General features: G+C 43.6%; 1 protein-coding gene across 1 annotated transcript in view; it reads right to left on the bottom strand.

The window, feature by feature from the left end:
• The window catches only part of LIMCH1 (LIM and calponin homology domains 1), a 117,492-nt gene that overhangs the window by 24,656 nt on the left and 80,171 nt on the right, over window positions 1–12,665 (bottom strand). Inside the window, exons 10-12 of the mRNA XM_009885006.1 lie at window positions 12,190–12,344; window positions 11,597–11,999; window positions 7,188–7,409 (exon numbers count right to left, since the gene is read on the bottom strand). Coding sequence (XP_009883308.1) covers window positions 7,188–7,409; window positions 11,597–11,999; window positions 12,190–12,344 — 780 coding nt within the window. The remainder of the gene's footprint in view (window positions 1–7,187; window positions 7,410–11,596; window positions 12,000–12,189; window positions 12,345–12,665) is intronic.

Here is a 12,665-nt window from a genome sequence, read left to right as displayed (position 1 = left end):
GCATCTGCCCAACAACTCTACCCACTGCTCCAAAAGCATAAGCCCTTCCAAAGAAATTGTTGCAAATTTCAATTATTAATGTTTATATTGTTATTATTTTTGGTAAAGCAATGGAATTCGCCCTCCACTCTCAAAAAGCAACTGTCCAAACTGAAATAATAATAATAATAATAAAAAAAACAGAAAAGGAATTCAGCTTTAATTTCAACCTCAGAAGCTTTAAAGCTATAAACAGTGATAAACCAGGGCCGATACAAAAAGTGTTAAACAGCATTACATACACCCAGAGAAGTCAAGTGCTGGTGGCAGCTGGAGCTGGGGAAAGAGCACAGCCACAGTGGCCTCTCAGAGGGTTTTAAAAGCTCAGCGAACGCGCAGACATGATGCGCTTTTGTCACCTCTGGGTTTAGAGGTACCTCAGGAACCTAAACACAGTGCTGTGTCATGTAGCTATCCTGCACAAGTGCAATAACTAAATATACCCATAACCTATATCCAGGAGGTTGGTATTGACATAGATGTTATTTATAGAAATTCTTTCAAAGAGGAATAAAAAAATAGAACGAGCTACTACTTGCTGCAGGAAAACTGAATTTTGCAATGGCATGCTGTAGAAGTTCTGTTCCTGCTCACGAGACTTGACTCTTCCTCCTCCCTCTGCTGAGCAATTAAATGCTAGTGACATAAAAGCTAAAAATATAAAACTGATTAGTAAGTAATTTATAAAAAAATTAAGTCAACTTCACCGGGGAACTCTCTCATTCCCACTATATCTAATTCTATTTATAATACCAAGTAATGTAATACTATCTAGTATTTTATCCACTGGTGTATGACACACTTAAGAAAATTCTTGTACTGATACAGCTGATAAAATGTCTTTTCTATCACAGACTACCACCATTCACATTTCATAAATATTTTGTAATCAAATGATGATGTTATCACTGAACACGAAAAAGGCATAGAAACATTTGAATGTACCTAAGAGGATGGCATTTTGACACGGACACTGAAAAAACAAACAACTTGGCAAGCGATGTTTCTGGGGCGTTTCAGAGGAGCTCTCAGGCTTTGGGATGAAGGACCGGACCCAGGCGGCCTCTCGGCACCGCTCCGCTGCAGCCACACGCATTCGTGTGGGCAGAGGCGTCACTCTGCAGGGCCACAAAGCCACTCCATATGCTGGCTCTGCTGCAGGTGCCCACGGGGGAAGGTCACACAACACCTGCTCATCCACCACCACAGGCAATGAAGCCTTCAAGGGAAGGAGGAAAAAACTTTGCTGCGTAGGGGCTGTGGTTATCTCTGCCCCCAGATCCAGGCTGGTGTGGAGACTCTGTCCCATTAACTCCTGAAAACTGAAGAATGCTGTCTACTTGCATTGGTGGTTTTATTACCCCATGCATTTAGCTACACAGGAGTTAAAGTAAGCTTCCCCATTTAGGATTTAGAAGCCTTAGTCCATGATGGAAAGTTAAATGTTGTGAATGAATTTCAGTTATGAGCACATCAGTACTAGAGGACAAAGCAACACCTCAGTTCCGCCAACCAAGGTATCCATTTAACAAAGACACAAGCGCAGCTGACTATATAGCGTTATCAAACAACTATTAGGCATGAAAAGAAATTAGTCCAGTTTGTGGCAGACAGGATTTTTATCTCATAAACGAGGATATCAGTCCAAGTATTCCATTAATTAAGATCATACAAGGCAGAAATAGCCATGTTGTCTATTGCTGTGGAAGAATCTCACACCCTTATAAAATCCTTAAAATACAGTAACTAGGAACTCCTAAAACACCGAACGTCACGACTACCACAAGAATTCAAACTCCAAAGGAAGTTACAGTAGAACTTTATTAACCCTTATCATAACTTAAATCAAAAAGTAGGTCAGTTAACACTATTTGTACACAAGAAAACATGAAATATCATTACTGTATTTTCTATGAAAACATGACAAAACAAGCTGTCTGGAACCAGCGAGAATGCAGAGACATTGGGAAGAATCAGGTTAGAACTACAGTTTAAATTCTGTAAAATCACTCAGGAATGAAATTGGTTGCAGTATCAACAGCCACATGCAGAAATTGCCTGGCACATCTTTCAGACTTCTGTGATTGACATTGTACGCGTATCACTGATTTGGAAATTTTTCATACAATGATTTCCTCATCAAAGCTAGCGTTTTCTGTTGTTGTGAGTGGTAAAGGTGGCATCACCTTGGGCTGCCACAGCTAAGTGCCTTGCATGCTATGCCAGTATGGTACTACAGCCAGAACACTGCTCTGACACTTTAAGTCATCTGCCTCACCTGGCAGCTATATAACGCTATACTCAGGCCAGATATTACAACCACAGATCAGGGCGGATCAGTAATTGACAGAGAAGCCTTGAGCGTGTTGCAAGAAATAGCATTAAGTATTCCTGCTAGGCATTTTTCTAGAGTTATTACTGCTCAATTGGGATGTAAAATAAGCTCCTGTCAGTCATAGACACTGAAAAGTGCACGGGTGTTTGGAGGACGGACGCTAGATTCGTAACCAAATCCTGAGTAGAGTTCCATTCTAGCTGCTTGGAAGCTTTGCTGCTCTCACGTCTCACCCTAAACCTTTCTCCCTCCAGGTAGTCCAGCCCTCCACACACCTTCCCACGTGTGGTTCAAGGCAAAGCTGTCAATCTGGAACAGACATACTTACTCTACAAGTGTTTCTTGTAAGGAATCAAAGAACAAAGACTTGTCCTACCAGATATGTACAAATCGGGGTTTCAGCCCTGCTCTCCTGTAGCTTGGCCAACAATCCCCAACCACAAGAAAGCTTATACTTTAATCTCAGTTCAATCAGTGGATTTTTGAAGATGAAGGAGAGTGTTACTTGGATATATAAAAAAAGTTCATTTTGTGCCAAGCATATAGTGAGTAGAAATGGACAAGTTTAAGCTAGCTAGCGAAAAATTAGAAGAAAGCCAAAATCTCTCCCCACCATCACCACCCCACCCCGATCTTTTTAAAGTTGCTGTCTATATTTATTTTTTTTTTGGTTGATCAGAGCAAAGCTATAATTAGAGCTATAACAAGCCAGTAATTTCTAAACGCTCATGCAAAGATTGGTTAAAATAAAGTGATGTTACTCAGTGACAAACTAATCCCCCTACACTAAAAACTGTACAAATGTTGTTTTAAAACAAAACATTTACTTTGCCAACTTCTGATTCAAAGAGCTAGAGGACACGACTTCTCAGCATTCGTAATGCATGTAACTGTTCAGTATAATGGAAAGAAAACACGACCTAATGGCTGACAGGTAGGACTAAGGTGAGGAGACGATTCTCACGTTATTGCTGGCTTAACCACTGATGGATCAGTCAGTCTTTGGGCCTTTGCCCCTGTTTTTCCAGCTGCAGTAAAGAGAGAAGTGCTTTACCTACTGCTTCTCTTAGCAACACCTTGCTCCACAAACACCAGTGGAATATTTTCATCCTGCTTATCCACCAAAATTATCCTTCTTAGCCTTAAATCACAGGCAAATTTTGATAAGCTACTTTGAGTAAGGATAAGTCTCTTGTAAAATCCTTCACCCCCTCAAAATCTAAGTACTTTACCTATACACTACAGACACAAGTACAGTTTCTTGAAAGTATTTTTCTTTACCACCCTTCCCACCTGTTGCAGATTTTTGCATCTCATTCCATAGTAGATTCAGGCAGGAGTTACACGTTTCCCAATCAGTCTCTGTTTGTCAGTCATTATTTGATTCATATATAGATGCGGTTCATCGCTGTCAAGAAGACAACCAACACTGAGGTCTCAATGTCCTGGTTTGCGGTAAAACAGGACCATACAAAATGATCCTTACACTTCTCTAGCTCCCCAAAACCCTCAACCATATTAGCGTTGTTGTAAGTGGTGCAACTTGACTAAACCGTTTTTCAAACTTCAGGCCAAAAGAGTTGTTGGAAGTACAGCTGCACAGCATCTTCCCGTATTGCAGACAATGCCTGAGGCCAGCCGGACAGATTTAGAGCAGGGCTACAGAGCTTCAAAGGGAAGCCTGCCAGGCGGAGAGAAGACAGGACTAGTCCACTTGACAACTGAACTGAAACAGCAGGGCAGCAGCCCTAAGAAGGATGGAGGAGGAGGAGGAAGGGGCATGCAAAGAACAGGAAGAGAATCAGAAGGGGAGGACAGGAGGGCCAAAGGTAACGGATATATGAAAAGGAATATATACTTCACAGAAGAGACTTGGGGCAGAAAATGAATGAATAAAATACAAAACCAAAACAAATCTCAGAGTGACTAGAGGGGAAAAAACCCCACTAGAAACAGCACCTCTTAACAGGCAGAGGAACTAGTGCCTGTGAATGTTAATTCAAAGCCTGGGAAGGACATAGCTTGCAAGAACTGTATCAATAAAGGAAAGTATACAAATAAAGGCAGTGAAAGGAAGTTTAGAAAAGGCTTTGAAAACATGCTCAATTTGTAAAACTTTTCTTAAGGCAAAAGAAATGCCATTGTTTCTTCCACTCCAGACAGCTCTGCTTCTTCACCTCAGCTGCTTTTCTATCCCTCTTTCCGTCGTTTTCTCCTCCTCTCCCGAAAATTCAGCAGGGTTAAGCATCAGACGTAACTATAGCCCTGGTTTCTCCTTGTGGGAGGCGATGCAGCAGCAGCTTTGGAAAGCTTTCTTACTTACAAGAATGTGTGGCTTGGCAGCCCCATCCTGCTGGGGCAAACAGCAAATCCCTTCTTCCCCTCTGGAGGGCTCTCAGTGAGAGCTACACAGTTATTCAGCATCCTGCCCGCAGGCCTTGCTTTGTGAATGGGACAAGCCCAGGAGGCTCTTTTCTTTCCTAATTTGGATTCCCAGCCTTCCTAGGAGGGGTTATACCTTCAGAAGGGAGTTTAGCATTTCAGACTCTGCAGGTGCAGGCTGATATCGTTGTGCCAGTTGTCCAGAAACAGAAGTAAAATAGGTACAGGGAGAAGGCTGAATGGAGTGAGTCCAGCGTAACTGCCCAGTTCTTGCAGGTAAGGCCCCAAACCGACTGCATCCATACCGAGCTGCCTACAGCACTGCTGGCCTGCACCCCGACACACGTGATGAAGGCGCCAAGCAGCAGTACCGTGCCCCATCTCTCACCCGGCATCTAAGCCCTTCCCATCCATGAACCAGGGCACTCCTGTATGCCCGGTAGCTAAATTACTGCCTATGCCTTATTCTAAGGCGTGGAGACCCGGAAAACTAAAGCAAAGTGGCTAGGTAAAGAGAAGCAAATCTCTAGAAGAAACAGAGCCTGTAAATCTTATCTTAGGCTGGCAAATTCCCTTCCAGTCACAGGCAGGTCTCCTTCTCTTCCCCCCCATCATGCTCAGTGCATTCCACTCGTTTCCCCTCAAAGCAGTCTCCTCTCCTTGCTCTGCCCTGGACGTGCTTGACACATATACCTTTGCTTGAAGCTGAAGTGCCAGGAGTAATTATAATTATTTTTACTACCAAGTCACATTATTGATGAAATCGTGAAGCTAGTGACATAAAATTCTTCGTTATAGCAGAGAAACTCTGTCAATAGCACGATTTGGGTGCATACTCATTCTCTGTCGAAGGCTTCATCATTAAGTGTGCTCAAGCTCACAAACCAGGAGGTTATTCCACAAATGTCAGAGTCACAAGGAATCTGAGAATTCAAACTCTTCTGCCTCCTTTGCCAATATCACCACGAAGGCTAAGACACTGGAAGCAGACGCTGGACATAGAAAAATGTGCAGTCAGCCAGCCACATCATCCTCAAAGCTGTAGAAAGGCAAAGATGAGAGGGCATCAAACAAGTACAAATACTAGTGCTAACCGTGGCTTCTGAATTCTGATGAGTTTCCTCTTGACTTTTCTACAGCTATACTGGTCTGGAAATCCTAAAAAAGGAGACATTAGCACTTTAATTTGTCTCCTTTTCTGATCGCCATTGTGCTTCTATCTACAGCAAGCTGAGGCTCTTCTCTATCCTCCAAACATTCCCATTGCCAGCTCTCCCATATCAGACGCAATGCTTACCTGGCTTTTCCTTTACAACCAATTAATTCTGACAGGAGCAACCTCTGCTCTGCCATCCCTGCCTGCTTTCCCACAAATCATTCACTCCTGACTCAACACCAGTTCCCTCTGACAGGATCAAGTCTGTGCTCACGGCACATCCCAGCTCCGGTGCTTGCTGCAGGCTCAATGGCTTGGATGTCCACGGCCAGAGACTGGCATGAAGCAGGGGAGTAAGATAAGACACGAGCCCTTCGGCATGAACAAACCATCACTCCCCGGGACAGATCCCTGCCTGGTCCCCGTTAGCCATCTGGCCAATGTTTGGAAGAAATCTGAGATGAAAGCAAAAATTATCATACTCCAACTCTCACCACATCTCCGATTCTCTTTGTTGTTACACAGAAAAGAAGGGCCAGAATTCCCCTCCTGCCACTTGTTTGCAACCCTTTTACATGCTTTATTTGCAGCCCAGTCCTTATTTCTTACTTTTTTTTTTCACCATTTTTTTCTCTACTTTTATTCCTGCTTTTTCTCTCTGGGGAAGAGGGGGAGAGAAAGATGAAAAGGTAAAATTAATTTGTTTCCTTGATAAGGCAGTTAAGAAGCACATTGGGCCCTCCGAGCATTTCAATAGCTTATCCCCTTTTCTAATATTTCTGAGAGGGGAATGAAAGCTGAATGCTCAAAACTGCCAGCACATCCACATCCTCTTCTTTGAAAACTGAAAACTGAGACTAATTATAATGGCTTGCACAGTCCAATTATGTTGCTGATCTAATCAGCTAACATCAGGAGAAGCGCTGAATGAATCTGCACAATAGCTGGGACACAGAGTCAATTTCTCCCTGGCCCAGCACATTTAAAGCATGCTTATCAGCTACGTGACATCCAAAAAAAAAAAAAAAAAAAAAAAGAGATGCTGGCTGCAAAAAGATTTTTGAACCTTTCCCTCCCATTTCTCTACCCACATCCCAAAGGAAGAAGCCTTTAATTTACAAAAGATTTTCTTTTTTTTTTTCCCCCTGGTCTGGGCACACCCTCTTGAACTAAAGCAAACATAAGCACTCGGGTTTCATTAGTTAGTAATTAAATATGTTATGAGACAGAAAATTGGCAGAGAAAGTAAGGCTGGTTTGTTCGTGTTGGTCTTACTGTTGGCTCTTTGTGCACACTCTGAGTGGCAGCCCTCTGTAAACTGAGCTCAACACTTGTGGGGTCCTTCTTCAACTCTACCGGGGGCCTGTCCCCTCTGGCTACTCCGTCAAATTTCAGAGATCTGGTCGGCGAAGGAGTAAATACTACTGTTGTACACTCTTTATCCTTCTCTTCCACGCCATTGAAATTCTCTCCATTCATGCTGACTTTTCCATCTACCTGCAGAATACAGTTAAATAAATATGCTGAGAATATTAGCATTAAAAGGAACTTAAGAAATTACGACTTCAACATGGTATTACAATTGTTAACACAGTCTGTGCCATCAGTGCGGGATAGAGTCAAGCACACGTTTCATTCAATGGGTGGAGATAGAAGAAAACTCTGTTCCAGGGGGGTCATAAACTAAATACAGACAGAAGGTAGCAATTTTTCTGGATTCCCTGGTCTCCCACATTGCGTTCTCCCAGTAACATACAAACAGCCTTTGTATGCATCACAGATCAGTGGACTTTAGCAGAATAACAAACCTTTATGTTAAATGTAGACCAAAACTGCTGGGTTTTGCATTGCCTCATGCAAGAGGCAAGCAGGTTCTCCAGGACTAATTACACTGAGGAACTGCTAGGAAACCTGATGATCTCACCACAGTATTAGTAGACCATGCTTTCTGAAGTGCTGTCATGCGAACTTGGAAGGGTCAAGAGCAGCAGAGTTCATCCTGTTCATAACACTGAAGCAAGGAACCAAAAAGTAAAACTGGGCATTCCACCTTCTCCATGAGGTGATAAAATAAACAGCTGCTTTCCCAGAAAATGATTTTATGCTGTCTCCATGAAAACGAGAAAGCAGAAACAGTTCAACTACTTTGTTCTCATGATCAAGCCAACTCCTTGTGGGCATATATTCCCGCTAAGGAACTCTTAAGCAAGGAAGAAAATATGAAATAAGCTCTCAGTTCTTCCTCTGCACTGGTACGGTTTCCTCGTGGGACTTTAATATTTCATAACTATGTTCTGAATGGAGATGGTGTGTAAAGACTTCTTTCAGTTTGGAGGGCTGTTTGTAGAAGCCATGGTATACATGAAAAAAGTCTTGTGATAAAGGAACTTTCTATTCATCCACCATAAGAGGGCCCAGCTGGAGAGAGACCAGGAGAGGACGGGGTATCAGTAACACCATACTGCTCCTGCCTACCTACAGCACAGAGGTTCATAGGCTTGTCAGCAGTGGTGAGTTTTAAATAGACTTGAAGGAGGACTTTGTTACTCTCCGCACAGAGATCTTTCCTTGCAAAATGACCATCATGGCAGATGACGGAAAGATGAGGGAGTAAATATGGACAGACTCTTCTCTGCTAATCATTGGACTTTGGGGTAATAATGGCACAGATCGGTGATTTCTTAGAGAAGCTATCTGGGATACATATGTTGATTACTCATTTCAGGTTTCTCCACAGGTACTGCATAAACAAGCAACACATGTAAAAACAAGCTCAGATGTAAGACATTCCATGGGAACTTTACGCTTATTTCATTGTTATTGAAAACTCATGCAACAAGTGTCAAAACTGCTTTATTGCACTGAAACACAGCTTAAGAAAACAAAGTTCTTCCTGTCTCATCCTCCCTGCTCCACTCCTTATTTCACCATTTACTTATCTTCAGTACTTCTTGAGTAAACAGCTTGGATACCTCAAGAGTGGCACTCCAACTTAGAATATGCTGTCAGTGCTAAGCTGAGGGCAAACTCCTCCCGTTGACTTCTTGTATACGTGCATCTAGAGGTCTCTTCTCTTTCTGAGGGTGATTAACTAAGGGGCCATCTCTGAGATGCTGGGCATCCTCAGCTCTGACAGGAGTGTAGGGAGGTGAAGGCAGTTAGCACCTCGTGCAATCAGCTCCCAGGCAGAGGAGAAACAGCCTGGCCCCACAAGCGGTTTCACCCCTTCTGACTGCTTTTCACATGAAAAAGTTCCCTCCCTTTCCTCACTGCCATCATCCACTCAACACAGTAATACACTTAGGGTTTATTTCCAAACCCAAGTGTGGGCAGACACCGAGCCCCAAGTCTTCTGGGACTGTGTGCTGGATTATCTACTAGAGAGGCAGGTCACGAAAGATCTCAGAAATAAGAAAGCCAGGAAAACACTGGCAGGCCGCACCATCCATTTTAGTGTCTCTGTTTAGACTAAGACATTTCTCTATTTATATTAGGGAGGAAAACCAAATGTTTGAATGATCAGGACAGATGCCCTGGCTGCAGAGTTAAACAAACATACTCCTTTTCCTTCTGATCTGGAGCAAGTCAACATATTGTCACCAGAGCCCAGAATCATTGACAGACTGGTGTTTCAGGGGAAAATAATGCTACAGCTACATGTTCTAGGGAATGATTCCTACCGAGATAACTCACATTCTTCAAGCAAACAAGATCTATACAGACTTATAGTTGTGGTTGGTGGGGAGGGGAGAAGCATCCCTGGGTTAGTTTCTCCCCACATCTGTAAACCATATATGCATTAATGCGAAGGCAATACACACATATATCTTGGTCCTCTGAGGAAAAAAGTGGCATGGATCAGAAAAAAAACCCAAAGATCCATGATTCATCGATATCTAAAATGTAAACTCTAGGGGAATACCAACTGAGGTATAGGAGAAATAGGAATTACCGGTTTCCCATTTCAAGTAGGAAACATGGTGGGGGTGTTTCCACAAGAGCTGGGACAGACTTCAGGAAATTACAGAAATCTTAACATGCTTTTTCACTATCTATAGAAAGCTGACTTACTTTTTAAAAATTAAACAACCTGAATACAGATGGTAGCAATGCTACTGGGACATCAGCAGGGCTGCAGGGACCCTGCATGCCACAAGCAAAATAGCAAACAGCAATGGCAGACACAAGGGGACTCAAACCCTATAGAGTGGGGGCACCCATACTTCCCAGTGCTTACAACAAGGGTACAATGAGACTTGGGGAAGCTCCAGTTTTGGTATAGGCACTGTGAGAAGCAGATTTCTTCCAACTTGACTTATTCTGGCCTGTTCTCTCTACCACATCCCAGTTCTTTGCTTTCTCCATCATTGGTTCAGTATCTTACTTACTCCCATTCTCCACAACCACCCAGTCCAAAGGTATACTTCTCAGATTTCATATCCCAGTTTCAGTCTCTTCTTCCCCTACAGATCTCATAGCTGGCTCCTTATTACCGGCAGCCCTGCTTTCGTCTGAGCTCTCTTACTTCTTTTATTCCCATAATCTTTGTGCAGTTCTTGAAACCCAACGCAGTCACTCCCCCTCTCTCACCAGCAATCCCCAGTTACATCACTGCCCCAGCACCAACCTATTTCCTTAAACCTGTATGGACAGCCTATACTCCCTCTTTATGCCAATGAAGCCGCTTTCCCTATTCATCCCTGGTGAGAAACATGTTTAGGACAGAGTCTATCTTTGGGCAAGCTGACTCTTGACTCTGAAGGAGCAGGGACTCTCCACGCTGAATACATGCACACTGCGGTGTTTCAAAGGCTTATGACTTGGCTGAATGGGACGGACTTGTCTGGGTATGGCAAAAATGAGACCCCTGACACAAAAGGGGTCTTATTTTCCAGGGTTCTTTTAGCCTGGAGAAGAGAAGACTGAGAAGGGATCTCATCAATGCTGATCAATGTCTAAAGGGCGGGTGTCAAGAGGATGGGGCCAGACTCTTCTCAGTGGTGCCCAGTGACAGGACAAGGGACAATGGGCACCAACTGGAACACAGTAAATTCCATCTGAACATAAGGAAAAACTTCTTTACTTTGAGGGTGGCAGAGCACTGGCACAGGCTGTCCAGAGAGGTTGTGGAGTCTCCCACTCTGGAGACATTCAAAACCTGTCTGGATGGATTCCTGTGCAACCTGCTGTAAGTGACCCTGCTCGGGCACAGGGGTTGGACTAGATGATCTCCAGAGGTCCCTTCCAACCCTGACCATTCTGTGATTCTGTGAAAAGCCAGTTCAGGTCTTGCTCCAAAAGTCAGGGCCTCCACGCTCCCTGCCCCTTCCCTTTTGTTTGAAAACAAAACCCCATGACAACATACTCCTTCCTAACCTCTTTCTCAGAAAATGCCTTGTTTTTTTTCTTAGAGCCCCCCTTTCCCTGTCTTTCCCCAAACAAATTTAGCCTGAGGAAAACAACCAGCACAAATGGGTCAGTCTGAACAGGTCGAGTTACTAAAAAAGTTGGTAACCAAGAAGAGACTGCTAGACTGGGCAGCACAGAGCATGAAGCTGAGTTTTATAACATCAGAATGCTTCAACCATTTTCTACTTAATTGCCTTAAACATCTATACGTTTAGATGATTTAGTCAGGATCTCTTTGCCTCCTGATTGACTTTGGGGAGTGCAACATATCCTACCTTAAAGCTCTTTAAAACTTCTTGTGTATTTTTGGGCTGGGAGTAAGGCTTGGGTGTCAGCATAGGCACAGCCTTGGAGACAACACTTTTGCTAGGAGATGTACGGCCTGTCGAACTGCTGGGCTCTAGCTCAGCGGTGGGAACAATGGTTGCTTCAATGGTGGCAGTGAATTTTGGAGCAGGCAGCGACTGTTGCCTTAAGTATCTCAGAGGATTTGGGTCTTTCAGTGGGGAATTTGGCTCCACTGAATGGCTTCTTTCCAGAATTTTTGGCATCTGCAAACGCTCAAGGACAGCTTCACTGATAGTGAATCTTTCGATGTACTGCTGGAGGATGCTCTCAGCCTCCTCCTGCGACTTTGCATTCTTGTATGCCTCATGAAGCTCCCGCTCTCTTCTCTCTCTGCATGGGAGACAAGAAGAACACTGCATTAAAATTAACACTGGAAATCACTTCTATTTACTTTGCTCCATCAATATCCTTCCCTCTCCCTCATCCCAGGCCTGCAGGCACGGCTGCCCACAGTTACCTATCATCTATGGAGCACACAACATTTTCAGACATGCCTCTGCACTTCAGTAAAACAACGTACTTCTCTTCCACAATTTCTCGGTAGGTTTTGATGCTTTTTCTGCGCTCATTTGTTCCGTCACCAGACAATAACCTTTCCATTTTCTTTCTCTCAGCTTCTTTTTTGATTAAATCCTGTGAAGCGCTCCTTCGACGACTCTTCCACCGAGCCAGGTCCTGTGAGAGAAGGAAGACACCTGAATACAGAGCTGCAAATAGCTAAAAACTGGCCACAGAAACCAAGGTCTGCAACACTTGCTTCTGGCTATGGACCAGGCTCCCATCACCTGCGGGCAGTGATGTTTATTTTAAAAAGAAAAGGAGATTATATCATAAAATGAAGATGCTGCCAGACTGATTTTCCTCCTAACAGCAGGATCCAGTAAGGGTTTCATAGCTCTACTGGTGTATTTCCTTTTAGGATTTGTAGCATTGCAGAAGCACGATAGCTAATAATACCAGGAAATTTGGTCTAAAAGGACAAGTCAGGGCACTAAT

This window comes from Charadrius vociferus, unplaced genomic scaffold (assembly GCF_000708025.1).
Source record: "Charadrius vociferus isolate BGI_N301 unplaced genomic scaffold, ASM70802v2 scaffold134, whole genome shotgun sequence".
Classification (NCBI taxonomy): Eukaryota; Metazoa; Chordata; class Aves; order Charadriiformes; family Charadriidae; genus Charadrius; species Charadrius vociferus.
The sequence above is the reverse complement of the archived record's forward strand: the minus strand, read 5'-3'. Positions and strand labels throughout refer to the sequence as shown.